The 27,728-nt window shown below is 45.6% G+C and overlaps 1 protein-coding gene and 1 long non-coding RNA gene across 2 annotated transcripts; both read right to left on the bottom strand.

Annotated features, from left to right (window-relative positions):
• Nucleotides 1–15,365: 15,365 nt before the first annotated feature.
• On the bottom strand, nt 15,366–25,458 carry LOC144107733 (uncharacterized). The gene is made up of 3 exons (XR_013309366.1): nt 25,350–25,458; nt 21,315–21,496; nt 15,366–15,439 (listed from the first exon to the last, which is right to left on the bottom strand). It is a non-coding gene; the product is annotated as an uncharacterized LOC144107733 (long non-coding RNA).
• LOC144107291 (uncharacterized) lies at nt 18,422–20,212 on the bottom strand. The gene has a single exon (XM_077640293.1). It carries the CDS (start codon nt 20,210–20,212, stop codon nt 19,043–19,045), a length of 1,170 nt encoding a protein of 389 aa, XP_077496419.1. The 3' UTR covers nt 18,422–19,042.
• Nucleotides 25,459–27,728: the final 2,270 nt, after the last annotated feature.

Here is a 27,728-nt window from a genome sequence, read left to right as displayed (position 1 = left end):
ATCAGTTCCGCAATCATGAAGAGGACAGCGCTCTCGGCGCGGGCATGTTGGGTCCCACTCTCCCGTAGAACGCAAAGCGGCGGCGCACCGTTTCGAAGAGAAAACTGCGGCTGCCGCATGAAAGTCAGAAAATCTGGTATCGCACCAAGTTAGAGTGGTACCACAGACTGTTTAAACAGTGAATCTGAGTTACTTGATCGAAGGTATGCCATCTTTCGCACCCAATCTGCCGAGAAAGTCGGCGCTTTCATGTTGGTGCGTTTGTGTTTGTTGGTTCTCTTGTATCTCTTTCCTTTTTGGCGCAGTGTTCTTTCATAACATCAACCTTACAACGTGCGTAGCATACTCCAGTGCGATCTCTGGACACGGATACTCTACATTTTCAATTACTTTTTCAACAATCAAGAGAATTTATTTCGAGTTGCAGTTGCATATTCGCCAGACAGCTATTGAAGGCTTCTGGTTCGCCATGAAATCAATGTCAGAAGGTGCATTTTACGGTTGATAATTTCAATAATCATCTCGATGCAAAGTTAAGCTGTGCATTATACCTCCGTCGCTAAAAGTAATTGTTCTGGAAAGCAAGCGTTTCGCACGCGTTGGTCCAGCCGTCTCGTTTGACCTGCGATTGCCAATTTTTTGGGCGCGCGCTATAACCACGCCGTCAGAAGTCGCATTTTTTTGTCTACCAGACCAGAAGCACTTGCGCTGATGACGCAGTTAAAGGAAGCTGAAAAGCTAGCTTTAAAACTTGGCGAACCACATCAAAATTTTCCGAGCGGCTTCTTCACAACCTGCATGATCACAGTTACATTTCCCAATAAGGCAGCTGTGTTGTTTAGGCGCTCGTGCGGTTAAGCGAGTACGTGAAGCTCTTGTCGCACGTTTTGTTCAGTGTATTATTAGTTTTATATTAACGCCACGAAGGTATTATAACCTCTACCCTCTTTCTATTTCTTTGCGCCAGCTCACTACGAATATCCTTGCGCCAAAGCTATCTTTAGTGCGTCAGTATAAGCAAACATGCCGTGGCTGCGTTACGCGAACGAAAGGCGGCTTTTTTCCCAAGTAGTGGTTTTTTATTCCTCCTTTTCGTATCGCTTTTAAAGAAACGACAACTGGAGAAAAAAAAATCTTTTCATTGCCGTCACCAGCCACACTAGTAGACGGCCCTGAAGTTGTAGACAACTCGGAAAGGCTGGGAGTTTTTCTTTTCACGCCTATCGAATTACCTGCACCTCTGCGTCGACGGTGCATGCTCTACTTCAGTTCTTGCACCGACACGTATAAATTTTCAGCCTCCCGTTATGCGCGATTTCTTCACCTAATTTTGGCTGTGTGCTTTCCGAAGCCGACCGACGGATTAGGCGATGTTTTTGCCCACGTATACCTCTTGTGGCGTGCAGGTGTCACTAGACTGCCCGCTGGCGCAAAGGAGGGTCAACATCCCCTGCCGTGGAGTCCGATGCGGGCACGTCTTGTGCTTTGACGTGTACTCCTACCTCGGCTGCAACGAGGCCACTCTGGAGCCGTCCTGGTGCTGCCCTGTGTGCCGTGAGAAGGTCTTCGTCCAGGACATCCGCGTGGACGTATTCACGCTGTACATTCTGGATAGGGCCGGCGCCCGGTTCAACGCCGTGGAAATTAGAGCCGACGGAAGCTGCGAGCTGTTTACTTCGGGCGACTACCGTAAAGTTAGCGGATGAGAGGACAGCTCGGCGAAAGCAGAGGCCGCCCCGTGACATAACCTCGACGTGCCAAACACTAGCAGCTTATCCGAGTACTTTGCGGCTCCACCTTCATTCTTCAGACCACAGCTTGTTCAAGCACTATAGACACTCAATTTTATTGCGTGTTTCTTTGAAATAATCCATGTATTCAAATGACATTAGAATACCTGGATCACCTCATGGCTTTCACCTACACCCGCTAAATATCATATGATTGAATTTCTTATTTCATGCTGGTTCGGTTTCATCAACCGGCCGATGGCTGTGACGTGAAGTTGATGTTTAGGTCACGTGAAGCACCAAAATATGGCAATATAACAGCTGATACACCGTTTGTTGTAATTCCAGCTATTGAAGCAGGCGTGTTTAAGTGCTCTAGTGAGTTAAAATTTGGTATCAGCGTTTATTTTGCCTTTTTTCGTGCATCACATGACCTAACGATAAACTACAGGTCACAGCCATCGTTTGGTTGATGAAACGTAAACTGCGTCGAAGAAATTCAAATCAAAATTATTTAGCGGTCGTAGGCGAATACCACGGGGTACTCTGTACATACCAACGTTTGGCGCCGTTTGAAAGAAGAAAGCACGCCAGCAAAAATTAGGTGTCGATAGGCTTTTAACTTCAGGGACCATCTCTTCCCCTGGCGAAAGGACGTAGTGGCCTCGTTTAGCTAGCTGAATTAAGATGCGAATAAACCGTTTGCAAACCGCAGTTGGTCACCATATTGCTGTAGCTGAGGAAAAGAGACCGCATTTACATTTTCTAACCTTTGGACAGCATCGCTTGTAGCTATTTTCTATGCTGCTTTAATTCTAAGCGTGAGTGTTGTTCAGTTGCGATACTAATAGGCTGCTTTTGTAGCGATGTTTAGGTAAGTAAAATGAGGGCAAATAAATATTTCTGCACGGTATTCACGTCACTGTACTTCTAGCTTCTGACCACATTTTGATGCTCTGGGCCTATTGACATGATGTTTACGGTCTTTTGTTGATGACCAGGTACGTCTAAATAATCACCTAGCGAGGGTGGTTTTATGGTGCAAGAAATGAAAGATGTGCATTAATTTTGAAAAAAAAAACCGTTTTTATGAAAATTACACTCAAGAAAATACCTCTTCACTTTGTGTACGGTACTAATAACATATCATTATTAGAGGTGACAGAGTATAAATATTTTTGTCTATGGATTACTAACAACCTTTCGTGGTCAAAACACGCAGGCGCTGTGGTAGGAAATTCAATGCGGAAACTCTCTTTGTTGAGGCGCTCATTAAAGTCATCCCCACCTAGTGTTCGTCTATTGACATAAAATTTACTCATCCGTCCGTTACTAGAATATGCTTTATTCATCTGGGACCCTTTAACGGTAACAAACATTCAAAGATTAGAGCGAATACAGCATAAAGCAGTTAGATTTATTTTTAAGTCATACGGCCGTGCATCTGTAAGTGAGCTCGTGAGGCGAAGTGGTTTTCCCCCAGTTGTTGAGCGCAATCGTGTTTGTCGATTAAAGTTTTTCTTCCAGCTCATAGAAGGTCATTATGAAGTTAATACTTCTAATTATTTTGCTTACTCCTCAGGTTATAACACGAGACAAAGGCATGCACTAACATTAACCCCTTTGAACACACGAAATAACTGCTTTAAATATTCTTTGTTTTTCCGAGGACAATTACTGAATGGAATAAACTTAATAGCGAGACTGTTAATCATAATTCTTTATTGATGCTTGAAAATTGCCTGAAAATGTTAAGAATTTGAGTGTTTATATGCTTGTATTTTTTTTCCCACCCTGCTATGACCTGTACTAGATCGCAGTATCTATAGATAAATAAACAAATAAATAAATAAATAAAGTGTACTTTTTGTACTGTGTTTTTTGTCGCATCCACAGGGTGTTGTTACTTTCTGCTCGCCGCATGGGTGCGGTTAGTTGGCGTACGTGCTCTGGACGGGAGACTCTTCATGCGCGTTATCTCCAAAGTTCCGAGATGTTTTTTAATAAGAGCCTGCGGCTGTTAGCTACAGTAATTCTGCTGGCGGGGATTGCGAAGTGGGGCGGCGCATGTTGCGCTCGTTGATCTCGCCGCGCCACCGATTTCTGTATAGTTGCGCCTTCCGAAGCACTGGGAAAGCGGAGGCAGCGTAACAAATTGATTTAAACGAGTCGTGTGACCTCCGCGACTCGCCAGTGTGAATCGGCCTCAAGTTCGGCAGGTTTGTCCCCATCGCCGCTTCCCCAGTCTCCGCATGTCGATGGCGGCAACCTGTGCCCGAGGTGGTCGGAGTCAATGCGGAGCCCATACCTACGGCACTCTGTCGCAGTTCGGTTAACACTTGCAGGTTCGGTTTGAACCATATGTACTACAACAAAGTATGGTGTGTGGGGGCCATACCAAGAGCAGCTTGTTTTCAAACCATTCGCCACCTCCCTGTCCAGCTTGCCTTTGTCATTAAACAACAATATGTTAAGTGTGCCTCGGCCTAGCTCCACGTTCTCGTATGTTTTCAGTGGTTATGCGCTTCTAATAAGCGGCAAACATTTCTTTCGAGTGATTTGATATTCCAACACAAGTGTCCGTATTTGTGCCCCACGAAAACCATTTCGGTGTGTTTTTTGTTGCGAATTCGTGTGCTCTTCTACTTTTGCTTTGCTATTGTGCTTTGTATTGTCTCATGGTGCTCATTCTTTACAATTTGACAATATGTCTTTTCCTGTGGAGCTGTAGAGGTATTAAGCATTAATAAAACAAACATATAAACAAAAGTGTTGCGTCTGCTGCACCGTAAGCACAGACCCCCCCCCCCCCCCCCCCCCCAGCACTTACTGTGCCCGGAAGGAGCACCCTCCGGTGGGTGCACCTCTGGGTGGCCACCGGTAAAAATCCCTCTCTCACCCATGGGCAGATCGCCGGCCATCCTTCCACCCAGTACATCTCGCATACGAGGCGGATGGTCTAATCCCTAGCTCCCCGCTGTGATGGCCTACAGTGTCCACTCCAATATGTCAACTCTTGGAATGTGGGATTAATCAACATTTTCGAATATCCTATCTAACATTCTTGTATTCGACTCGGAGTACGAATGAACTATTCAATGTTGAAAATTAATCGAAACGAGTGGAGTTCATTCTCAAGCTTTAGAATAGTTTTCGAATAACTGGCAGTTAGTTCGATTGGGGCACGCAGCAGTTTTTTCGACGACTGATTGAAAAACAGTCCGCTCCGACGCCGCACAACATGATATATATACCGCGATGTGTATGTTCAAAAAGAGGGTCCAGCAACCGCGACGTGGTCCATTCCTGTAGTGGAATTTATAATGCCCATATTGTAACGTAGCGGTGACTGCAATCCGGAGAGCGGAAAGACAGCGAAAATGGCGTCTAAACAAAACCCTTTACTTGGGCTGACCTGCGCCCACAATGGACTAAATCACTCGGCGGCGGCGTAGCATAAAGCGTGCTAGGCGGTCGTCGAACAGAACGCCCTCCGCTCTCGGCCGTGCCCAATTTAATGCTGATAGCAAACTTTCGAGATACGTTGTGCAAAGTTACCACAATATTGTGGAAGAACGTAGAACTGACTCTGCCTGGATGCAATCAATATATATACATAAATCTGGACGAGTCTTGCAAACAGAGATAAAGCCGCGCGCCGGCATCTTTGAAGATTAATGAACAAACAACGAAGAAAAAAAACCACGCGTTTCACATTTAGCAGTGCGCGTCGTCAGCTTGTGGAGGATAGCCGGGCGACGGCGCCAGATGGCGCCACGTTCCCATCAACAGCGCGCGCGCCTAATTCGCCGTGCGCGTTCATAGCGGGGCGATGGTAGGGAGTAAGCAGTAGTAAGCAGTAGCGGTACCCGCTATGCTAAAATGCTAAATGTATCTAGTATCTTGTGCAGGCCGTCAATCCGTCGCAGCATCTCGCGGTCGAGTTCTGCTCCAGTTCGGATCGCGTTCGGATCTGTCAGGGAACATCACTGATCAGTGCTCTCTTCTGCGCCGCCGATGTAACGATGAAGCATCGCTGGGTAAGCTGGACGTGCACGTGGTTGTTGTAACTATTAAAACGGCGCTACCAGCACTGCCAAGAAGGAGTTACAGCGATTAAGCAACCATGATACGCAAACTTCCGCGACGTGCTCAGATAGGCTGTTTTGATTTCTCCCGGCCCGTGTCCTAATTGGGAGAGTGTAATTGTAATGGGAGCCGCGCGATAATCGAGTTGAGGGCAGCATGTTGTTTGCTTGTATTTTGAAATTTCTTCATTGAATAACCCCCTTTCCTATGCATCGATTCCTGCAAATCTTTTTGAGTCAGAGCCGCCGCGGTGGCTGAGTGGTTATGGCGCACGGTTGCCGGCCAGAAAGACGCGGGTTCGATCCCGGCCGCGGTGGTCGAATTTCGATGGAGGCGAAATTTTAGAGGCCCGTGTACTGTGCGATGTCAGTGCACGTTAAAGAACCCCAGGTGGTCGAAATTTCCGGAGCCCTTCACTACGGTGTTTCTCATAGCCTGAGTTGCTTTGGGACGTTAAACCCCTATAAACCAAACGTTTTTGAGTCAGCATCTATGTGACATAAAGAATCCACCTGAAATATAGCCGGCATCCGTTCAAGCAGTCTTTCGCAGCGATTTTAAGGGGGCACTAAAGGGAAATAATGGGTCAGGCTAAACTGATACGTCAGCATCACCTGATAGCAGATATGTTACCTTTATCGTAAACAACTCTTTTATAAGTGAGAAAATTGCGTAAAAGCGGGGTAGAACACGTGGCGCCGCCATTTCAGTGGTCTACAGTGGCGACGAGAGAGTGAGTGAGAACATCATTAAACAGAATAAATAGAGGTAGCGTGAGCTTCATGAAGAGGCTTTAGGTTGGAGAGCTCCAATACGAAGACATCGTTAAAGTGACGTCACCGCAGTTAATTTTTCGTTGGCGCTTTGAATTCGGAAGGGTTCTGGGCTTTCATTTGCGGTTTTAATTCTCAGCAACGCAGCCACCGTTCCTTGTAGAAAAAAATGTCGGTATATAGAGTCTCCGAAAAATATGCTATCCGTATTTTTTGGTTCTACATTTCCCTGTAGTGTCCTTTTAACAGGAAGTGATGCGATAAAAAAAATACCCCGAAGCTTTAACTCGCCGGCCATTTTTAGGATCGCAGACAAGAGCGACGAAAACGCGGTCTAAGCAACTGCCTGCAGGCGTGCCAGACGAGACGCGCGCGTGTCTGAAACAAGATCTTGATATCACTTCATCGCAAGCCATCACCCCTGCGACGTCCGAGGATGAAGAAAAAGCGTATCGTCATGGGAAAAGCGGCGAGCACTGTCCGCGCATGAAAGATGCGGCAGCGAAATGCGTCGTCACGGCTTCGGGTCCGCACGTGTGGAACCGCTCGAAGACCATCGGAACGAAGCACTGTTGAGCTATCTGCAAGATCTAATTTAAGGCTCTTGGGGGCTGCGTAGAAAAAGCTTGGTCACTTATCGCCGCTGTTACCCGAGCGACAGACATTACCTTAGAGAAGCTTCTACCAGCGTCGCTAGAGGGCGGGAGGAAGCAACGTGTTATAGCTAGCGTTAATATATATATATATATATATATATATATATATATATATATATATATATATATATATATATATATATATATATATATTGTACCCACTGACCGGGATACTTTATTGCACAAATAGTCTGAATGGTCATTCCACAGTAAGTGCTGCTCGAAAATTTCTCCTAAAGTTTTATTGAATTTTTACGAAGTAGAGTTGAATTTTGAAATTTTAGTTGAAAACCTTCAGTAATGGTCATGTTTTTGGCTCTGAATACGACATATTTAGTCTTTTTCACCTTTAGTTTCAATAGGTTAGATTCCAGCCATGAAGAAAGTTCTTGTAGCTATACATTTGCTTCTTTTTCTAATATAGCCATATTATTTCCTGAAAAGAACACATTAGTATCATCTGCGTAAATAAAAATATTATTAGTTTGCGGTATGTTCACTATGTCGTTAATATATAGAAGGAACACTATCGGCCCTAAAATAGAACCCTGTGGTTCACTAACTACCATTTCAGCTGATGTTGATGATACTGCATTTATTTGTGTTAATTGAAAACGATTTTTCAAATAACTGGTTAGAAGCTCAAGAGCAAGACCTCTTACCCCGTACCGTTCCAGCTTTTGAACAAGGATATCGTGTTTTACCGAGTCGAAGGCTTTCTTGAAGTCGAGAAAAATTCCTATTGTTACTCGTCTTCTTTCCATATTATCAATTAGCTGTTCCTTTGTATTAAGCAAAACAGATTCTGTTGTTTCATTCTTTTGGAAACCATATTGCTCTTTCGAAGTAATTTCGTGTCGTGCCAGATAATTATACAGGCGATTATTTATTACATGTTCAGCAACCTTCGCAAAAGTAGAGTGAACAGAAATCGGTCTGTAGTTGTTGAGGTTGTTGGCGTCATCGCCCTTGTGAATTACAGCTACACGAGCCACTTTGTTCACGTTAAAGTTGTTCACGAGCAAGTTTGTTCACGTTTGACAGCAAATTTTCATCCTCACCTTGCTTAAGGCCATGAAGTTCTAGTTTTTGACCTCTACCATACTGCTCAAGCTCATTGACCTGCAATTTTAGGTTGATAATTTCATTTGCAAGATCAGTTGCTTCAAGGTCGCCCATAATTTTTTTGAGGGTCTGAATATCAGAATCCTGTTTTTTTTTTGGTGTGCCGGAATTTCATCATACTTATCAGACATCATTTGAACAGATGTTTCAGGACTCTCTATTGTTGTTCGCAAACCCGCCAAACCATCAACTTGCACTTTCATCTCGACCAAAACAGCCAACTTGACATTGATGTCGGCCAGTACGCCAGTGTGTTCACAGCCTTCCTCGCCTCGAATCCACACGTGTACTGCGCAGATTATTTCAGCAGGCATAAAACCAAATTTAATATAAGCTGAACTGTCGCAACGTCCAGAACTAGATTTAGATGGTGACGAGGAAGCACGGCGCTTCTGCATAGGGCACGACGTTCCGACGTCTGTTGTGTAGATGTCAGTGCGACAAGCACTGCTAGGAACAGAGATCTTAGCTGGGACTTGGGGAGCATTAGGAGGTCATGTTGAGCCTCCAGCACTAGCTGCACAAGCTGAAACAGATGCAGACGTGACTGGCAGAGCGGAGGATGTTGACGGTGACACATAATTGAACAGCAACAAACTGAGCCAACGCCCCCAAAAAAGTGTTTAGCAATCGCTCCACCACCTTAGTAAGGGCTTTTTCTACTGTGGTCACAATCGAGGAAGTCAAGTTGGACTCAATGTTCCCAACAGAAGCGCGCACACGACTAGCATATGAGTCTTTTTTTCTGTTAAGAACAGAGTAAGCATCGGCTCTTGAGTACCACTTCTCTTTGATAATTTACAACAAGCTACGCTATTCACTATGTTTTGCGCAGTTGGCATCTTCAGCTAAGTGGGTGTTGCTGCAGAGGCAACAATGAGACTGCTCTGAGGTGCAGTTTTCAGCAGAATGACCTTCTCCACTTAAACGGCATTGGGTCTCTGACTTGCATGCTTTGCCGCTATGCCCGAACCGCCAGCAGTTGGTGCATTGAAGAGGGCGGCGTTCCAGAGTGTCCACACGGTATACAATCGAGAAAAGTTTTAATTTAGCAGGGCAGGAAGAGCCAGCAAAAGTAATTACAGACTCAGTAGCAATAAACAAGCCATTTACCTCTCTACTACAGCGGTAGACTGAAAAGACCCCAACTTCTGAATCCTGAAATTCTTCTAGAGTTTCTTGCGCGTGAGCTGAAAATTTTGTACTGAAGCAAGTCTGCAACACAAGCGATGTCAGAGGGCTTGCACACAATGCCTCTACGGCCAACTGTACGCACTTTAGAGATCTGCAGATAGTGGTCTGTCAATAATCTTAGCTCCTGTCGAATTAGTTTGGGGGTTTTCATTTTGATCGCACCCTCGCCGACTGGGACAAGAGCCACGGCAATTGCAGCAATGCCATTTTTTTTGAAGGTCTCAAGCGGTAGGCTTTGGGCTGGCAAGCTGGCAAACCAAGCTGCGAACCCTCCACCTGGGGAGGTCAACGACATCTTTCAGAAAACGCACCCTCAGGTTCACATGAACTGCAGCTTAACCTACACTTTGTCCAAAAATACTCAACGTAGTACGGGCTCACCAATTATAAACATGCCGGAACTACCAGAAGAAGCAGTGTTGTTGTCCGCATTAGTTAACCTTCCTCAATAACTTTGGAGATTAGCATGTGTAACCCATGAATGCAGGAGAGAATTCGTATGTCGCAGCCAGGACAAATCTCACTTCCACTCCCTGCATTCAGCGGAATCACGAACCCTCGCATCTTAGGATTCTTTCCAATGTCAAGTGGTTATGTACCTGATTTTCGCCTTTGGAAGGTGTTGGTTGTGTACCTGAATTTTGCCTTTGGAAGGTGTTCGCGCTTCTCTTGTGTCGACGGACGGGACTTGCAACCTTCAGTGTGGGCTGCATTCTTGCTGAGTTCCTTCCACACGATGTCGGTTATGGCGGTTACCAACCGAACCTATAGGCATCGCGTTATAAGAAGTTCGCTTTGGCGGAACCAAAAACGCAGAACAGCGAAAGATGTGCAGGCTGTGTGGGGAGCTGCACGCCACACACCGGGGAAAACATTGTGCTGAGGATTATTTTGCAGTGCTGCCTGGAGTCCAATACATTCCCTAGAATGTCAGAAATGACAATGGTGGTACAAGCCATGCTCCGGTTCTAGGGGCTAAGAAAACAGAGCTCCTGGCGCAGCCGTGTTATCTATAGACGGCACAGGAAAATACCTAACACGGCATTAAACCTGCGCAGACGGATCCTGTAGCCTGTTCTGAACATGCAAACCAAGGTAGTTCCCTCATAAATATATACATAGCGCCATGGCCACAATACCAAATGAAAACGCTACCTCACCTACTTCTCAACAAAAATCGAGCGGGTGTTATAACTTAATACTTATGGACCAAAACACTTTTGACGTCCGCAACTCCGACATTTGAATGTGCCCTTATTCCCAGAAAGAGCTGGACGCTTAAGAAACTGCTTTCAAAGTCATCGCCGCCGTTCAGAAACTGCTTTACGGCTTATTTACCTGCGCATCTTGCTTGCGAACGTGTCGCACCACTAACAGGCTCATCGGTTCACGAAGCCAACGCAAAGCCGAACTCTCAAGCATCTCAACTAAGGTCATATTTATTTTGCTTCAGGAACATGAGTTGTGGACGGGTGGCGATGCGGACAACAGCCCGAAGATGCACCGAAGACTAACACTTCGAGAGCAATCGTCCACACAAGTAACTTCGCAAAGGGTGCTTGAATTGGTCGGACCACAGACGATTAGCCAGGTTGACAAAGGCAGGGCTGTCAAAGGTGCATCGTCGGCGAGACGCCAGGATTCCGCAGCGAGGCTAGGTGGCGTGGCCTCTCCTGTACCCCACTTTGTGGAGACGGAAGTCTGTTCTCGAAGACTGCGGCACAACATGCGAACGAAAAGACGCACAACAGAGCATAAAGATTGCGTTGATAGAACTTTTTTAATGAGAAAACACACACTAGGGGGCGTTTCTTGTTAATCTGCACCCTGAACAACCGCCACAATATAGTCACCATAAGCCAACCGCTTACGCGGTAAAAAAAAAGGATTACTCGCTGCATTTCAACTAAATTTAATAGTAAGAGTAAAATAAAGGCTGATGGGACCATATGAAAACACGTTTTCATGCGTTTTCACGCCATTGGTCGTGTGACGCGCGCATTACGGACTCATGAAACAAGAAGTACAGTCTTTGCCAAATGTAACCAGGCTGCATGGTTTGCTTCTCCCTTATAAAATTGAGCCGCCAGCTCTTTCCTAAAAACCAAATTGTATTGGTAGGTGAGAAAAAGGTTTCTCCTTACATCACAAAGATTTACAATTGCATGGGTGCGATGACTGTTCCGCTATAAAAATGTGAAGCAAACCGGGCAGACCGGTTACTTTTGGCGAAGGGTTTACCATGGTTTATGATAGCTGCTTCCTAGCTGAGGTATATTCTAAAGACAGCGTAAAAGGGCCGTTGTTTCCTTGCGCCTTTTTTTTTCTTTTTCGCGCCGTCTTCAGAATCAGCCGTATACCATGAAACGAATGAGCTGCAGAAATGTCCACATTCAAGGGAGATCTTGTGGCCAAGGACTGCTCTATTTGTTCAACTGGCTTCCAGCATAACTGTGAACCGAGCAAATTCGAGGCTTTCTTAGAGAATGTCATGCCCAAGAGCCAGTTTTGTTTTTGTTTCCGGGGTGCTAAGTATCGCCGCCGCCTCAGTTGCGTCGCTAGCCGCGTGACAGTGACGCAATCCCTGCCAAACAACGCACTCTTCGACAAACTGAAGGGCCCTGGCGCTACCGTGAAGGCGAAGCTTAGGGACGAGCAAAGAAGCGGTCATTACCCAATGCAGGGATGGCAACGTCAGGGTCGCTGCCACTACCTGCTTCCATGTTGCGGTCCCGTTGAAGTGCCTCTTTTTTAAGTTCCGGAGGATGGCACCAGGCGACTCCGAACCAGCAACGATAATGCGTGTACAGAGAGGTTCATAGAAGGATGGCACGGCATGCTTTAACCACGCACGTTCAAATATGAGTTACCGTACAAGCATTTCCTAACGTAGTCCGAGTTATTGACAGAGAGTACGAATCAAGCGGCGGGCAATAAATGAGTCTCATGCTACCGAAAAGAAAACAACCTGAATATAGCCATGGTTAGCAATACAGTCATTTTTACCATGAACGAACACTGAACGCAACCCTCCCATGCAAATATTATTTTAGACAGTTTGTGGTCTTTCCATATTATTTTGTCAATATAGTCTATAGACTTTCTATCGACAAATCCTTTAGACTTGTCTACAAACAATATCAATGCTACAGACGGCCTACAGAGAATCTAGATTTATGCCGTAATTTGTTACTAGACTCTTGTGTGTAGACAATCTACTGGCTACCAATGGACAAAAGAAAAAAGCTGTAAAAAGGCAATAGAGCCCACAAGAAGTCTATTGAAAGTCTATATACAATTTCTGTAAGAGTCGTGGCCTTAAATTTAATGAAATTTCGGGCAGACGGAAGACGGTTAATATTCCTCATAGAAAAATTAGGCAGAAACGGAGCCAGCGGCAGAAAAGACAATAATTTAAAAATAATAATTTTGTGCCCTAACAGCACACCTACTCCTGTAGGAACCAGATTGCGCGCCCATTCTTCTGCCTTGTGGCCCTAATTAACTCTGTGGCCCTCGATGTTCCGGGTGTGGTCCTGTCGATGGTTAACAGGTGCACGCTCTAACTTAGTTTTCGATTACACGACGTGACATCAGCGTAGTATACGTGGGAATTGCACAGTTCTGACCGAGCGGGGGGTGCGGGGGTTCGCTATTTCTCAAGTGACGTTTCAAGGAATATGAGACTTTAGGAGGCTGGGCAGTTGTTATTCTGTATTTCTGATGCCATGAATAAAGGCGTTATTATAATCATCATCATTGCAGAGTACAAAGTTTTCATTGTAGTACAGCCGACTTTACTGACCAGCGGGAAACCGAAGATTGACTGGAATTATGCGCGGCCTATTTTCAATACACTAGAAGTTTACGAGGTTAATTAGCGTCAGTTCGAATAAACCGGAAGTTACAATTAAGCTGGTTAGTATTTTGGAGCCTGGAATATCGAGCTTCAATTCGAACTTCTGGTTTCTTAGAGTTGACGCTTTTGTCTAGTCAATTTAGATTGCGAATTGTGGAGGATCGACGTTATAGCTGTTTGTTTCGAGTTTGTTGCGTTCCAAGAGTATGACGCTGTGTGTTCGTCTGTCGTGGGGTCTACTGTGTACTTCCAAAGGATCATAGCTGTGGCGGTGGTGGGGGCTAGTGCCTCAGCGGAAAGTGCCGCCATGCTTCCAACAGTGAACCGAGACCCATTAGGACTTACCGGTGCGCCCCACGGGAAAGTGTCGAAGCACCGTTGTTCGCACCACCTGCTTCCATATTGTGGCCACACAGTCCGAAACCGGTGTTGCGTCCCTCTAGGTGTGCCTCTTCTTTCCGGGGGAAGAAGTGGACTGAAATCAGACCAGCTGTAATTAATCAAAATTTTGATCTTGGATCGATAAATACACAGAACGGATCTGAAAACAAATAACGGAGAACAAATTCTAAAACACAAAACACCTGAGCATTTGAACAATAGTAAGAATCTCATTACAATAACTCTACGGCACCCATCAGTAGCTGCATTTAAGGGTGCTCTGACCGAAACAATGCTTCTTTGTGTTTAATGAGTGTACTGTTTTTTTGACCGAGTGAATGTTGAGTTTATAATATCCCCTTTTCTAACGCACATCTTGGTGGTCTCATTTTTTTTCGTTTTGTGCATTATGTGATGTGAAGTTATGTCTTTTTGTCGGGAGGTAATACACGGATACCGTCCGTGGTATGAATTGTTTTGTTTTGCTTGCTGCTTTATGTGCTTGCTTCGTTCTTATTTTTTTTTACTGTGCGAGTAGAAATTGAATTACTTTCTTTAAGTTTACTGTAGCGCTGTTTCTTCGCTGACAGTTTGTGTGGTGTCCCGGACTCAGTCGGGCGCGAGGAAGTATTAGTTTTTTGTTTTAGGAAAATAACAACAAATTAATAGACAAGACTTCTCCCCAAGAAAGGACGTCCGACTGGAGTGAGAGGATGCCTAGTAAAGGGTAAATAAAAAAGAATGATAAAAAGTGTAACGTCCGCTCCACCCATGCCGCAGGCAAGCTGATAATGTTTCCCAAGAATGATCCATCGGCGATTGCCGGTCATCACGCAGGTCATGGTGAGCACAACAGTGAGAAAAGTCAAGGACCGAGATGATAACAAAACAAGTCTATTCTATTCTATTTTTCTATTGCGTCTCTGGCTCAATCAGCGCCGAGACCACGTTAGAGATTTCCTGTTCCCGTTGCTCTAGCTTCGCAATCTGCCATCATCCTGCAATCATAATCCTGCCATCATAATGAGGGCCATGAGAAGATAGATGATGATGATGATCAGAGTCATCATTTGGCGAATTCGGGCGCGAAGGAACATATCTGTGCTGCGCGCGTCATCTCGACTGGCCTAGGAAGCTGCGTTATCTACAGTGCGGCAAACTGGTCGTGAGAGGAACTATAGACGAACGAGGCCTCCCCTGACCCTCTCTTCCATGTCCCATGCTTATGAGGAGAGCAGCGGGGACACGAAAGGGTCGAGACTCGCGAGTTGTGTCAATCCAGGCGGAAAAGAATCGTCCTCATTGCGTTGCACGGAGATTACAGAAGACGAGCAGAAACTCATTAAAACGCCGCACCGCAAAAATTCGTCAGCGGAATTCAGCAAGACTCCGCGGAAGAGCCACCGATTCATTGTTACGGTTCGGTATTGCGCGGTAGGAGGCATATGAATGGAGTATATACCAACTACCCGAAACCTTCGCTTCATTTTACCGATAAAGGCACGCTCAGGCTTACCAGAGCAGCTGAATATGGTGACTGCTCCAAGCATGGTCGTGAGGTGGGCGCGCGCACGCATTGGAGCGACCTGCTTCCATGCTATGGCCGGCCGGCCGCAGCCACATTTGATGTTCCTGGAGAACAAGGACAAGGATAAGCCACAAACCCACGTACTCGTACAGCAATAGCACATATCTCGCCCAAAGTGAGCAGTGAGTACATGCTTTGGCGGATTTGTAACCTGAAGAACTTTGCAGCGGAACCATTGGGCGGCCATAGTGCACCCGATCTGTTTTTATTGGTCATCAGAAGGGATGGGATGATGGTAAGAATCGCGGCACTGCTATTAACTGTTTTTTGCAGCGTAAGCTCTGCTTGGAGATCGAGTCGATCGTTTGAAAATGAGTCCGTGATACCCTCAGCTCGAATTTTATCTGCATGTGGCCACGCGACGTACCATGCCCTATACACGGGCTTTTGACGCCATTACATAACGTGGCCTCTTTAATAGCTATCGCCGGAACTCATGTCTTCGCGTCAATGTTGCTACGCCTGGCCAAACACAGGAAAGATTGATTACTTGTCACCCAGTCTCCAGCCCAGAATCACTGCCTCTTGCAGTTTCAGACATCAGGCTGCATATTCAGGCCAAAATCCGCCGTTGGTGAGGGCGGGACTGCATCGTGCTATGTCCTCGAAGACTATGCATTCAGACACCAAGACAGACTTGCCTCCTCACGAGGCAAGGGCCAGGATAAGAATTAAGGAGGGCGCTTGGGATTACTTACGTTCAGTTCAGTTCAGTTTATTACCTTAAGGACCCCCGTGGGGGTATTACATAAGGGGTGGATTATACAAAAAAAAATAAGTACAATGGTTGCCATGTGGGTTCAACATACAATATGATCTGTTAGTGCTTTGGAAAAGTTGGTTGGGCAGGTGATAGCGGCGATGCTGTGGGAAAGGCCGTTCCAATCTAATGCTGCTCGGGGGAAGAAGGAGGCAGCGAACGTGGTCGTATGGGTCCGAGGTCGGGCAACTTGAAGAATGTGACCAGTGCGATGCGATATGCGAGCTGGTGATGTGATATAGCCTGCGTAACCGTGGGTGCTGTAAAAGAACTTATGAAACAGGTTTAGGCTGGCAATGCGGCGACGAATAACAAGGGTTGATAAGGCGGATTCTGCTTTTAAAGACGACACGCTGACTTGGTATGAATAGGTATTGTGGATGAATCTAGTGGCACGGTTCTGGACGGATTCGAGGGCATTTATGAGGTATATTTGATGTGGATTCCATATGGGGGATGCATATTCTAGTTTTGGTCTGATTAGCGATTGGTAAGCCAGGAGTTTAACTTGTTGGGGAGCGTGACGTAAGTGGCGTTTCAAAAAGCCTAGTGTTTTATTCGCGGATGATATTACATTAGAAATATGTGTGCGCCAAGATAAATCATGAGATAGCGTGACTCCTAAGTACTTAAATGAGTTAACTGCTTCTATTGGGATTTGAGCTATATTGTACGAAAAAATAAATGGTTTAGTGCGACGGGTGAAGGATACAATCTTGCATTTCTGAGGGTTAAGTGTCATCATCCACAGGTCGCTCCATTTCTGAACGTTAGTTAGGTCAGTCTGGAGGGCTTCTTGGTGGGGAGAGTTATTAATAGTACGATAAATGACGCAATCATCTGCGAACATACGAATGTGACATGATACGTGGAGGGGCAAGTCATTAATGTATATTAAGAATAATAACGGTCCGAGCACTGATCCTTGGGGGACGCCTGAGGTTACTGGAATGTAATCAGAAAATTCGTTATTAACTATGACTAATTGGGTTCGATTTGTTAAAAATTCCTTAATCCAGTTTAGAATGCTAGGGTGAATATTTAGGTAAGAGAGCTTAAGTAGTAATCTCTGGTGTGGTACTTTGTCAAAGGCTTTTGCGTAATCTAAAAAAATAGCATCAATCTGTTGGTTGCAGTCAAGGTTAGCATGTAAGTCATGAACAAATGTAGCCAGTTGTGTCTCACAGGAAAGGTTTTTACGGAAGCCATGTTGTGATGAATGAAAGAAATTGTTGGAATCGAGAAAGTTCATGACTTGAGAATAAATTACATGCTCCATGATTTTACAAGGAATGCTTGTTAGGGAAATGGGTCGATAATTTAAGGGCGAGTTTTTGTTACCGGACTTGAAGATTGGGACGACCTTTCCCACTTTCCAGTCATGCGGTATGTTACCTGAAGAGAGAGACTGCGAGTACAATAGTGATAAGTAGGCCGCGGAAATGTGCTTAGTATTTTTCAGAAATTTCGAGTTAATTTCATCGATCCCGGCTGATGACGTTAGCTTGATGTTTTCGATACGAGATGATATACCATCTGCGAAGAAAGAAACTGGATCCATGGTTGACGCTGTGAAGGAACTTATGAAGGCGTTAGCAGGTAAATCACACTCTTTCGCAAAAACAGTTGAAAAGGCTCTATTGAAAATGTCAGCACATTCACAATCGCTGATGGTTTGACCCATATCGTTAGTAAGAACAATTGTACGTGTATCCTTCGGGTTTACTACGTGCCAGAATTTTTTAGGGTTGTGTATTAGCATTTTTGGCAAGTCAGAGTGGAAAAAGGTGTGTTTTGCGTTGCGGATAGCAGCAAGGTAATCAGCTTCGGCAGTGTAGTACTTTTCCCATGATGCTTGGCTTGGGTTCCGCTTTGCTGCCCGATAGTGACGCTTTTTCTTGTTTTCCAGGCGTTTCAGGGCCGTAGTAAACCACGGTTTTTGCTGGTTAGCACGGAAACTAGCTACCGGAATGTACTTGTTTGTTAGTTCGTGAACTTTGTCCCTGAAAATCGTCCAATTTTCGTTAAGAGACTTTGTGTGAAAATCGGTTTCATAAGTTGTAAAAAAAGCAGTTAGTTCTTCATTTATTGCTTGAAAATCACCTTTTTCATAAAGACGAATTGTTTTCCTGGAAACTTGACGAAGCATGGGTGTAAAACTGAAGGTAGCATGAATGACTTTATGATCACTTATTTCCCTTAGGTATGTAATACTTGTTGCGCTATCAGGGCTGTTGGTTAATATCAGATCTAGAGTGGTGGCGGAATTCTGCGCAATGCGCGTTGGCTCTAATATTAGCTGAGTAAGGTTGAAGTTAAGACAGACATCGACAAAATTTTTTGCTTCTGAAGAATTTGTCATGGAGGTGTAGTTACGCCAGTCAATAGTGGGAAAATTGAAATCACCAAAAAGAACAATATCTGCGTTAGGATACGATGATGTCAGTTCACTCAGCACATTGTTTAGTTTGTAGGAAAAGTCCGGATCATTTTGCGGTGGCCTGTAACAGACTCCTACCAGCACAGTTCGGGGGGCAGCGTGGCAGAGCAGCCATAGCAGTTCTAAGTTAGAATCTACATTGATTAAGGATGCTGAAAACTGCTGATGTACGGCTATGAGCACGCCACCGCCACGGGCTCTTTCCCGGTCTTTACGGTAAACTTTAAAGTTGGGCAGCGCAGCTAAAATTTCGGTATCACTGATATTGCCTGTTAACCACGTTTCTGTAAGAATGAGAAGGGTGCTGTTGGTTGATAAGACAAGACTAGATACGATTTCCCGTTTCGGTAAAAAGCTTCGTATGTTAGTAAATACTGCAGATAAGGTAAGATTAGTTCGGGGGGTGTGCTGTCGGGGAGTTGCTTTAGAGCGAGCAGAGTGTGATTGCTATGGCACTTCTTTTACCGTTTCCGTCAAGTCGTCGAATATATACTGCTTGGGGCCTATGTACAGTGTTTTAAAGCGCTGTGCGTATTTATCAGATGTTTCTTTCGCGAAACGTAGTAAATGTTTGCGTGCCTTACGGACAGAATGTGAAAAGTCTTCTCCTATGCTGTAGTCGGTGTCTTTTAGTTTCCGGGCGTTTTTTAGGATGGATTCTTTTGTCTTATGGAAAGTGAATTTAACGATAATGGGTCGACATCGTTCACTTGAGTGACGGCCAAGACGATGTGCTCTTTCTATTTCTTTTGGGTCTATGGTGATGTCCAAATTTTCACTGCAAAGGCGGGTGACCAGTTCTTCAGACTCAGAGGACGTTTCCTTTGAGCTAGTATCAGGTAAGCCATAAAATAACAGGTTGTTGCGGCGCGACCGGTTTTCGGCATCGTCTACTCTGGATTCGAGGTTACTGATTTGGCTCGCCGACGTGGCGGCATCAGTCTTAATGGATTCAACTTCTGTTTTAAGTGATGCGAGGTCCTGATAGTGGGTTTCTAATTCGGTAATGCGCTTACTTAATTCGGTGATCGATTTGTCTGTCGCTACTAACCTGCTGCTGAGGTCTTTTACTTCGCTGATTAACGTGCTTTGGCCCGATGTTAGTTTCTGTAGTTCTGCAAGTATGGCGGCAGTGTCAGGACCAGGGTTAGTTTCTATGTCACCGGATTGCATAAGCAACGAATGGACAACAGCAAAGCATTCAACGACAATACAAGTACAACACTGCGGGCTCGGCAGCTGAATTAAGAAGTAGTTGCTCGATTTCTTTGCAAAAAGAGAGTATGATTTTCTAACCTGCATTGCGAAGACAAGAGGGTTACTCGTCCGCGCAGTGGCACAGCTGCCGAGCCCACAAGGCGCCGCGGTCCACGGGCGATCTTTTATAGGTGGCGAAAAACATGATGTCTGCGGCGATTGTATTTCCCACGACGAACGGATGGTCCCAGAGCCAGGTGGTGGCGAAATCCAGGTAAACGTGACGTCAGCCGCTGTTACGGAATTGGTATCAGCTTCATGACTGCCGTAGTGATGACGATAACGTCGCCGCACGTCAACGCAGGCAGCAGCCAGAACAGGCAACAGCACATGTGTGAACACAGGAAGGAGCACCTGCATTGCGAAGACAAGAGGGTTACTCGTCCGCGCAGTGGCACAGCTGCCGAGCCCACAAGGCGCCGCGGTCCACGGGCGATCTTTTATAGGTGGCGAAAAACATGATGTCTGCGGCGATTGTATTTCCCACGACGAACGGATGGTCCCAGAGCCAGGTGGTGGCGAAATCCAGGTAAACGTGACGTCAGCCGCTGTTACGGAATTGGTATCAGCTTCATGACTGCCGTAGTGATGACGATAACGTCGCCGCACGTCAACGCAGGCAGCAGCCAGAACAGGCAACAGCACATGTGTGAACACAGGAAGGAGCACCTGCATTGCGAAGACAAGAGGGTTACTCGTCCGCGCAGTGGCACAGAAGCATTCTATTTTATTTTCATTTCTCTCCTTTTATTTTTTCCTTCTTTCCAACGACACACCTACTAATTATCAAACAGGCCTTAAGGCAACACGCATATGTTCACCTTTCTTCGCCTAGAGGCTAATGGGATCTATGGCCCATCAGTTGCGCTCTCGCCTACCGCCAGAATTTCAATTTGCTGCCACTAAAATTTTAACAATCCGCAAGGCATTGCTGAGTACTTAATGGGTCTGCCGGGACATCGTCTTCCCGCATGTTGTTTTGCGGCAAATGAAGAGGGGTGGCGTGTCAATGTGGCTATGTCTGCAAGAAGGATAGCGAAAGGGGAAAGTGTGAACACAACCACGAAGGCGAGTGAAGCGCAGCGAGAGGGACAGTACAGCGCACCGTTGAGTGGTCCGACCTGCCCCACGTAGACTAGGCGTTTGTGTAGCAAAATTGCACCTGCCGATTGCATAGGGGCGCGTCAGAGTCGGTGCTCCCGTCTTATCTTACTTACGTGGCCCCCACTATAAGTTGCTGTCTACCTACTCACTTCCACCACACGAACATAGATATCGCGCTTTCTCTCCTGTTTACGTACTCCGATAGGAAATGTTTACCGCGAATGAAATTCTCTCTGCCTTGGCGTGAGAATTGGCGGGCGCTTGACTCATGGAAGCACTGGCCACACGTAATGCGCTATTCACCAAAGCTTGGCCTAAAAAAGGACCGCGTGAAAGGTCGAAGAACACCCATGCTTACCGAAGAGTTCCGGCATAAAGCCCCTTGCTCAAATTGTTAATGGGCTTTAGTCGGGCGTCGTCGGGAGCGCCATCTGCTTCGAAGTTGCACCCTCAGGGTTTCTGAAGAGACGACGGAGCCTGCTCGTGCGACCCCTCGATGTGCGGGGCACAGCGGAAACGGCAATTTCTTCTCGACGAAACCTGCAATGTAAAGATAGATATGAGAGTCAGAATGTTTTCTGATCCTTTATTATGCCTTGATTATCTGCTTAGCTGATTATGGCGTCGACAACTATACCATTTTAAGACAGACACAAATAAAACGCCGCCTATATTGTTTCTAAATACTGCACTTTCGGCTGCCTGGCCAGGCATAGAAGTGTTGTTCTCGCCAGAAATTTAGAAGCTTCCTATCCACACATGAAGCCTATAATGTCGTCGTGAAAAAAAAGGGAGGACGCTTAAGCTTAGTCTTTAAGAATGAGACGCGACAGCGTATTGCAGCGTTGCCAAGGAGTGCACGGTACACCATCGCCCGTTCGGCGCGACGCATGGCCCGTCGGACGATTTAAGGAAAGGATGCCTGTCTCACATATCTCGGTGGACACCCGACTCGGACCGTAAGGGAAGGAAAATTCAATGAAAAATTAATGTGGATTAGCTCAGCTAATCCAGGGCATACAGAGCGAAAGATATCGGCGTTCATTGCGTTCATTGGCATTGGCGTTGACAATGTTCTAGACGGCGATAGCTTTGAGCAAAGGAAGGGCGCATAACTGGCTCCCTGGATATGTAGACGCCTCATTCGTGCTTTGATTCGTGATGAGAGAAAGATGTGGAATGAATGAATTAGCGTTGAGTGAGAAAAGGCGGCGGAGTCGGCGGCCGTCGGTGGCGGCCACCTGCGCCGTGCGTGACGTCACTCGTGCTCCTACATAAGCCGACTCGCGTGAAGAGCGGTGTTGACTAACGTAGTGAAGCTTTTCGCTTCAAAATGGTTTTAAGGATAGGAGATGACGCCTGTCTCACAATTCTCTCTGGACAACCGTACCGCGCCGCGCCGTAAGGGAAAGAAAACCCATCCCCTTACGGCGCGGTTCAGGTGTCCACCGAGATTCGCCATTTTTCGCTCACGGCCAACGCTGCCGACACCGGCATTTCTGCGACATGAGTTCCATTACGCTGTCGCGTTAAAATGTCGCCTCCCGACGGAAAAAGAACAACCCTAAACGGCAGCGCCCGCACGGGGACACACCCACCGCAGCCCTCACGAGAGGGTCGCTTATAAAGGCATTACCATGGCTGGGGGCGTTCTTCGATTGTTCAGAACAACAAAGGGCCTTGACACAGTTCGTTCTCCTTTTGGGGAGGGGGAGAAGTAGCAATAACGTTGATTGCTAGTGACACTGAAGGATCCCAGGTAGGTATCTCTCAAAACGTGCACTTTACAGCAGCGTCGGGGAAGTTATATGAGCACCCGCCTATATAGACAGAGATAGTACGTGTTCTATGCAAGCTGGAGCTAGCCCTGTATTCTTGTTTGTTTTATAGATGAAGATAACGTGTCCCTGTGCCATGGCGCAGAGAAACACGTCATGATCACGTGAAGCAATCAATGGTGTTTCATTACAGCCGGTAAGTCATTACAGCCGGTGCTTGGTTACAGCCGGTTTTATAGCAGGCGAGAGGCGGAGCGGTAGCAGAGGGAGCATGAACTCCGCATGAACGACCCCTGGAACTCTTGGTAGGTGAAGCCATGCACACACACACACACACAGATACGCAGAGTCCGACGCCACAGTTTTCGCCGTCATGGTTCTTCTAATGCTGTCGCAGTAGAAAGAAAACTTAAGAGATACGAAGGGCCACTTAATGCGAAAACAAGAGCTGCTGAACAGTTTTATCTTTCCTCCCCAGAGATGGAGCCACCATCCGGAAAATTGAGGCACGGAGGAACATATTTATGAAGCGCGCGCCATTCCCATTGGCTCAGGTTGCTGCGTTATCTATAGTGTGCTGCAAACTGCTGATGAGATTAAGTATGAACAAACGGGGCTTCCTCTCACCCTCTTTTTGCACCGGGCTTCTGTGGAGGAATGCGGGGATCTGTCGCAACTCATGAGCTTGATCAAACCAGGGAGCATATGAAGCGTCCTCAGTGCGTTGCACGAAAATACAGGACGAGTAGAAACTCTTTAACATGCCATGTTGCAGAAATAATAATAATAATAATAATAGAGATTTATTCATCACAACGATGAAAAGGGCCGAGGAAAAAAGCCAGCAAGGCTTGACGAGCCCTCGGCCCCTACATATACAAAGGCATCAGCGGAACAAAGAATACATATTGTGCAACAGTATCACAATAACAAAATTAGTACTACAAACTTTTGATGCAAACACTGAATAAAAAGGAAAAATGAAAAGATTATAAAAGCAGACTAATTTTTGAAACACAGGAAATGTTTACAAAGGTCACGGATCGGCGTACTAATTATGTCAATATTTTTATGATGTAACGTGTTTAGGCGTTTAGGCAACTGGAAGGCAATCATTTGTAATCCGTAGTTTGTTCTTGGAGTTTTAGTCTGCCACGGGGAGTGTTGTCTAGTGTTATACAGCTTCTCGCTCGGCGTTAGGGAGGCCAGTCTCCCCAAATAATCAGTATGACGAAGTAGCTCCTTCTTATATCTTGAAAGCAGTTGAAAACTATAGATGTCAAAAATTTTCATAATAAATGCATCTTCAAAGTACTGGTTTGTATGCTGGTTGAAACTAAGCTGGAATATGCACCTTATCGCTTTCTTTTGAAGTAGATAAATTTTGTCTAGATTATTCAGAGTGGTCATGCCCCAGACAAGGTGACAATAATTTAAATGGGACAAAAACAACGATTTGTATATGAGCTCCTTAATCCTCGAAGGAAGCATTGTTTTCAGGCGATATAGGTGTCCTACGACTCGAGCGAGTTTAGGCAAGATAGTATCTACATGATGGTCCCATGACATTGTTTCGTGAAAGACGACTCCAAGTGTTTTAAATTTTTCTACTATCTCAATCTCCTCTGAATTAAGTAGTAGCTTTTTATTTGTATGCAGAAGTTTATTCCTTGGTCCGAAGATAACAGCCTTGCTTTTATTCACATTTATTTTTAACCCATTTAGTTCTGTCCAGGTGTTTAGTTGGCATAAAATATTGTTTCCTTTGTCTATCAGGGAATCGCAGTCATTCGTTAAGAGGAAAATACTTGTGTCGTCTGCATAAATAAAAAACGATGCTTGGTCGGTGATGTTTACTATGTCGTTAATAAATAAGTTGAAGAGCAAAGGCCCCAATATGCTACCCTGCGGCACTCCACATTTTATATTCTTTAAAGAAGACTCAATACCATTAATGGTTGTATATTGTGCACGATTAGAAAGATAAGAGTTTAAAAGTTGCAGAGGAAGACCTCTAATTCCATACATTTCAAGCTTTCTAATCAGCAGTTCGTGATTTAGAGAATCAAATGCTTTTTTGAAATCTACGAAGGTAGCTAGCACGATATGTTTCTTTTCAAAACTGTTTAGGATATATTCTTTCTCGTGAAGAAGCGCAAGCTCAGTGGATTTATTCTTCCGAAATCCAAACTGCCATCCTGTTATAATATCATTTTTTTCTATGAATTTTTGCAGTCGAGAGAAGATAAGCTTTTCTAAGCCTTTAGAAAAGACAGGGAGCAAAGAAATAGGTCTATAATTTCCAAGGGAGTTCTTGTCACCTTTCTTGTAAATAACTACTACTTTAGCCACCTGCATTTTATTTGGAAATATGCCCTTTAAAAAACATAAGTTGAATAAATAACTTAGTGGCGATGATAATATATCTATAACAAACTTAATTGGCTTGACCTGGATATCGTCCGCATCACAGGTGACCGCAAACGAGCAAGACAGTAATAGAAGTACCACGAATTCGTTCTTATGGTTTTAGTTTTATGCTACAGGAGGCAGATGAATGAAGTACCAATTACCCCACACCTTCGCTTCTATTTATCGAGAAACCACAGGCTTACCAGACAGATAGGAGGCGGTGACTGCCTGAATCATGCTGGTGTGGTGGCAGTGCGCAAAGGACCTTTTTTGCTTCCGTGCTACGGCCGGCCGGCGGGAACCGCCTTCCATGTGTCTGAAGAAAAATGACAAGTGAGCAGTTAGCAGTTGCAAACGTACCTACGACCTGCATAACCAAAACATATATGTCCCTCGCCGGGAGCGAGCAGTAAACACTTGCGTTGAGGATTTTGCGCCTGAAGCAGAAAGCGGGGCGAGGCGGGAGGGGGGTGGGGTGGGGCGAACATTCTGGTAATGCAAGATCGAAGGGGCAGATGCCTTTCAAATATGGCCCTCCAGCCAATGGTGTCGGCTAATTTTCATGAAGTCGCGGTTAATCCGATTAAGCCGTAATTATCCGCCATTCATCTGCCGCCCCCTGGGATTCCCCGCTAACGGATTCAAGGGCACATGTCAAGAGGAAGAGGTAGAGAATCATTCAAGGGGAGGATCAACCGACGTCATTGGCTAGAGGGGCTCCTTTGAGGGGCATTGGCCGCTTCATTCTTGAGTTGCATCCGGGTATAGCTACCAACCGTTTTTACAGCGTCAGCTCTGCGCGGAGATCAAGACGTTCGCAAGAAAATAAGACTATGATGACTCGCCTTCTTATATGTATGTGGACAAGCGACGCACTAAGTTTTAACGCGACAAGGTGAAGGAGCTCATGTCGCAGAAAAGCCGGGGTCATCGGCGTCGGCCGTGAGCGAAAAATCCCCTTCATCCCCGTGTGCGGAACACCGACACCTCGACTCCCACGGCCTCAGAGGGCACGGCACACGCCTGAAGGACAGCATGGCTGAAAAGCTTCTGCTCGTTTTGCAGGTCGTATCGTGGTTTTCGGATGCAGTGATCGCGTTGTATCCGTAGGCCACTGTATTGTATGTACATATTTATTTTTGTATCTGGCTGCTTATTTTTGTATGAACGTGTTATGTGTAACATCCCTCCCTGTAACGACCCTCAACTGAGGGTGGACAGTATTCCTAAATAAATTAATAAAAACTCCCTCCTCCTCACAATGCACGCCGCTTCCGCAACAAAACTGAAAAAGGAAATGGTGCAGTAACTGTCTCACATATATAGGTGGACACCAGAACCAGTTTTGAAAAGAGGAAATGGCGTCGTAACTCTCTCGCATATATCGGTGGACACCCATGCGAGGGCTAATTATATCGTCTGGCAGCACTTGTGTGACGGCCACTAGCTGACCTACCTGAAAGCCCCGAAGTCTCGTACAGACCGGGCTGAGTTACCCTGGAGCAGCTTTCCCTTATAACGAGGAGCTCCTCTGTCTCGGATGCGCTGAGTTGCTTCACGTCGTTGAAGAGGTTGGGCCAGACTCTACCAGCGCCGCTCACCTGCGAGACGACGAAATGAACATCCTACAAGTGGAATGATCTTTCGCCGCGCAAAGAGAAAAGGAGGGGACACAAGAGTTTGGCAAATCCTTATATTCAGCTTGCAACTATCACGAATCCCACGCGGGATTGTTGTATACACTTTCCTCATGTACCAAGCAGTCGGAGATAGCGACCCCTTTATACAGTGAATTTTTTATCATTCCGTAATCAAAGAATTCTGACTCAATAAATCTACTACTGGCGTATCATACATGATGTGGCGGAGTGGTATGCTTAAGCGTTAACGAGACGGTTGTATACAATTGGCGCATCAAGTTTAAGAGGCGGGCATGTACGCGCTGCGTTGTTTCATTTTATTTCTCATAAATGTGCATTCACGCTACGCACTATGAGACCAGTTGTCACGTGATGTCCCATTTATCCTCTGGCAATGGTCCGTCGTGTAAATCTACCTTAAGCGGTGCTGTCATGTGTGAAAAAATCGTATAATTATAATTTGTTGTTCTAGTGATTGACGATTGATTGGTGTGCGAAATGCAATGATGAGTTAATAAAATGTTTGTAATTAACGAAATGAAGAAAGGAAAAGATCTAGAAAAATGGGGTTCAAAAGTGTGAAGATGCTTAGAAATAAAAAGCCAATGCTTGATTATGCTACTTACGAAAATTGAGAGTGTGTAATTGATCAACTGAATAATTGAAACAACTTAAAAAGGCTGAAGCGTTGCATAAGCAAGAGATGACGCAGGAAACCGCGTCATCTATCCACTCAACTCATAAGCGCAGCATAGGAGTCCTGAAGAGGGCAAATACGGGCTGGTTGGTACATGTTTTACGAATTGGAAAAACAGTGCAATCAAAGACGAGACACAAGAGAAGCACAAAACACCAGCGCTGTGTTTTTTGCTTCTCTTGTGTCTCGTCTTTGATTGCGCTGTTTTTCCAATTCGTAAAACAGGAGTCCTCCGCCGCTTTTTC

Source organism: Amblyomma americanum, chromosome 10 (assembly GCF_052857255.1).
Source record: "Amblyomma americanum isolate KBUSLIRL-KWMA chromosome 10, ASM5285725v1, whole genome shotgun sequence".
Taxonomy (NCBI): domain Eukaryota; kingdom Metazoa; phylum Arthropoda; class Arachnida; order Ixodida; family Ixodidae; genus Amblyomma; species Amblyomma americanum.
The sequence above is the reverse complement of the archived record's forward strand: the minus strand, read 5'-3'. Positions and strand labels throughout refer to the sequence as shown.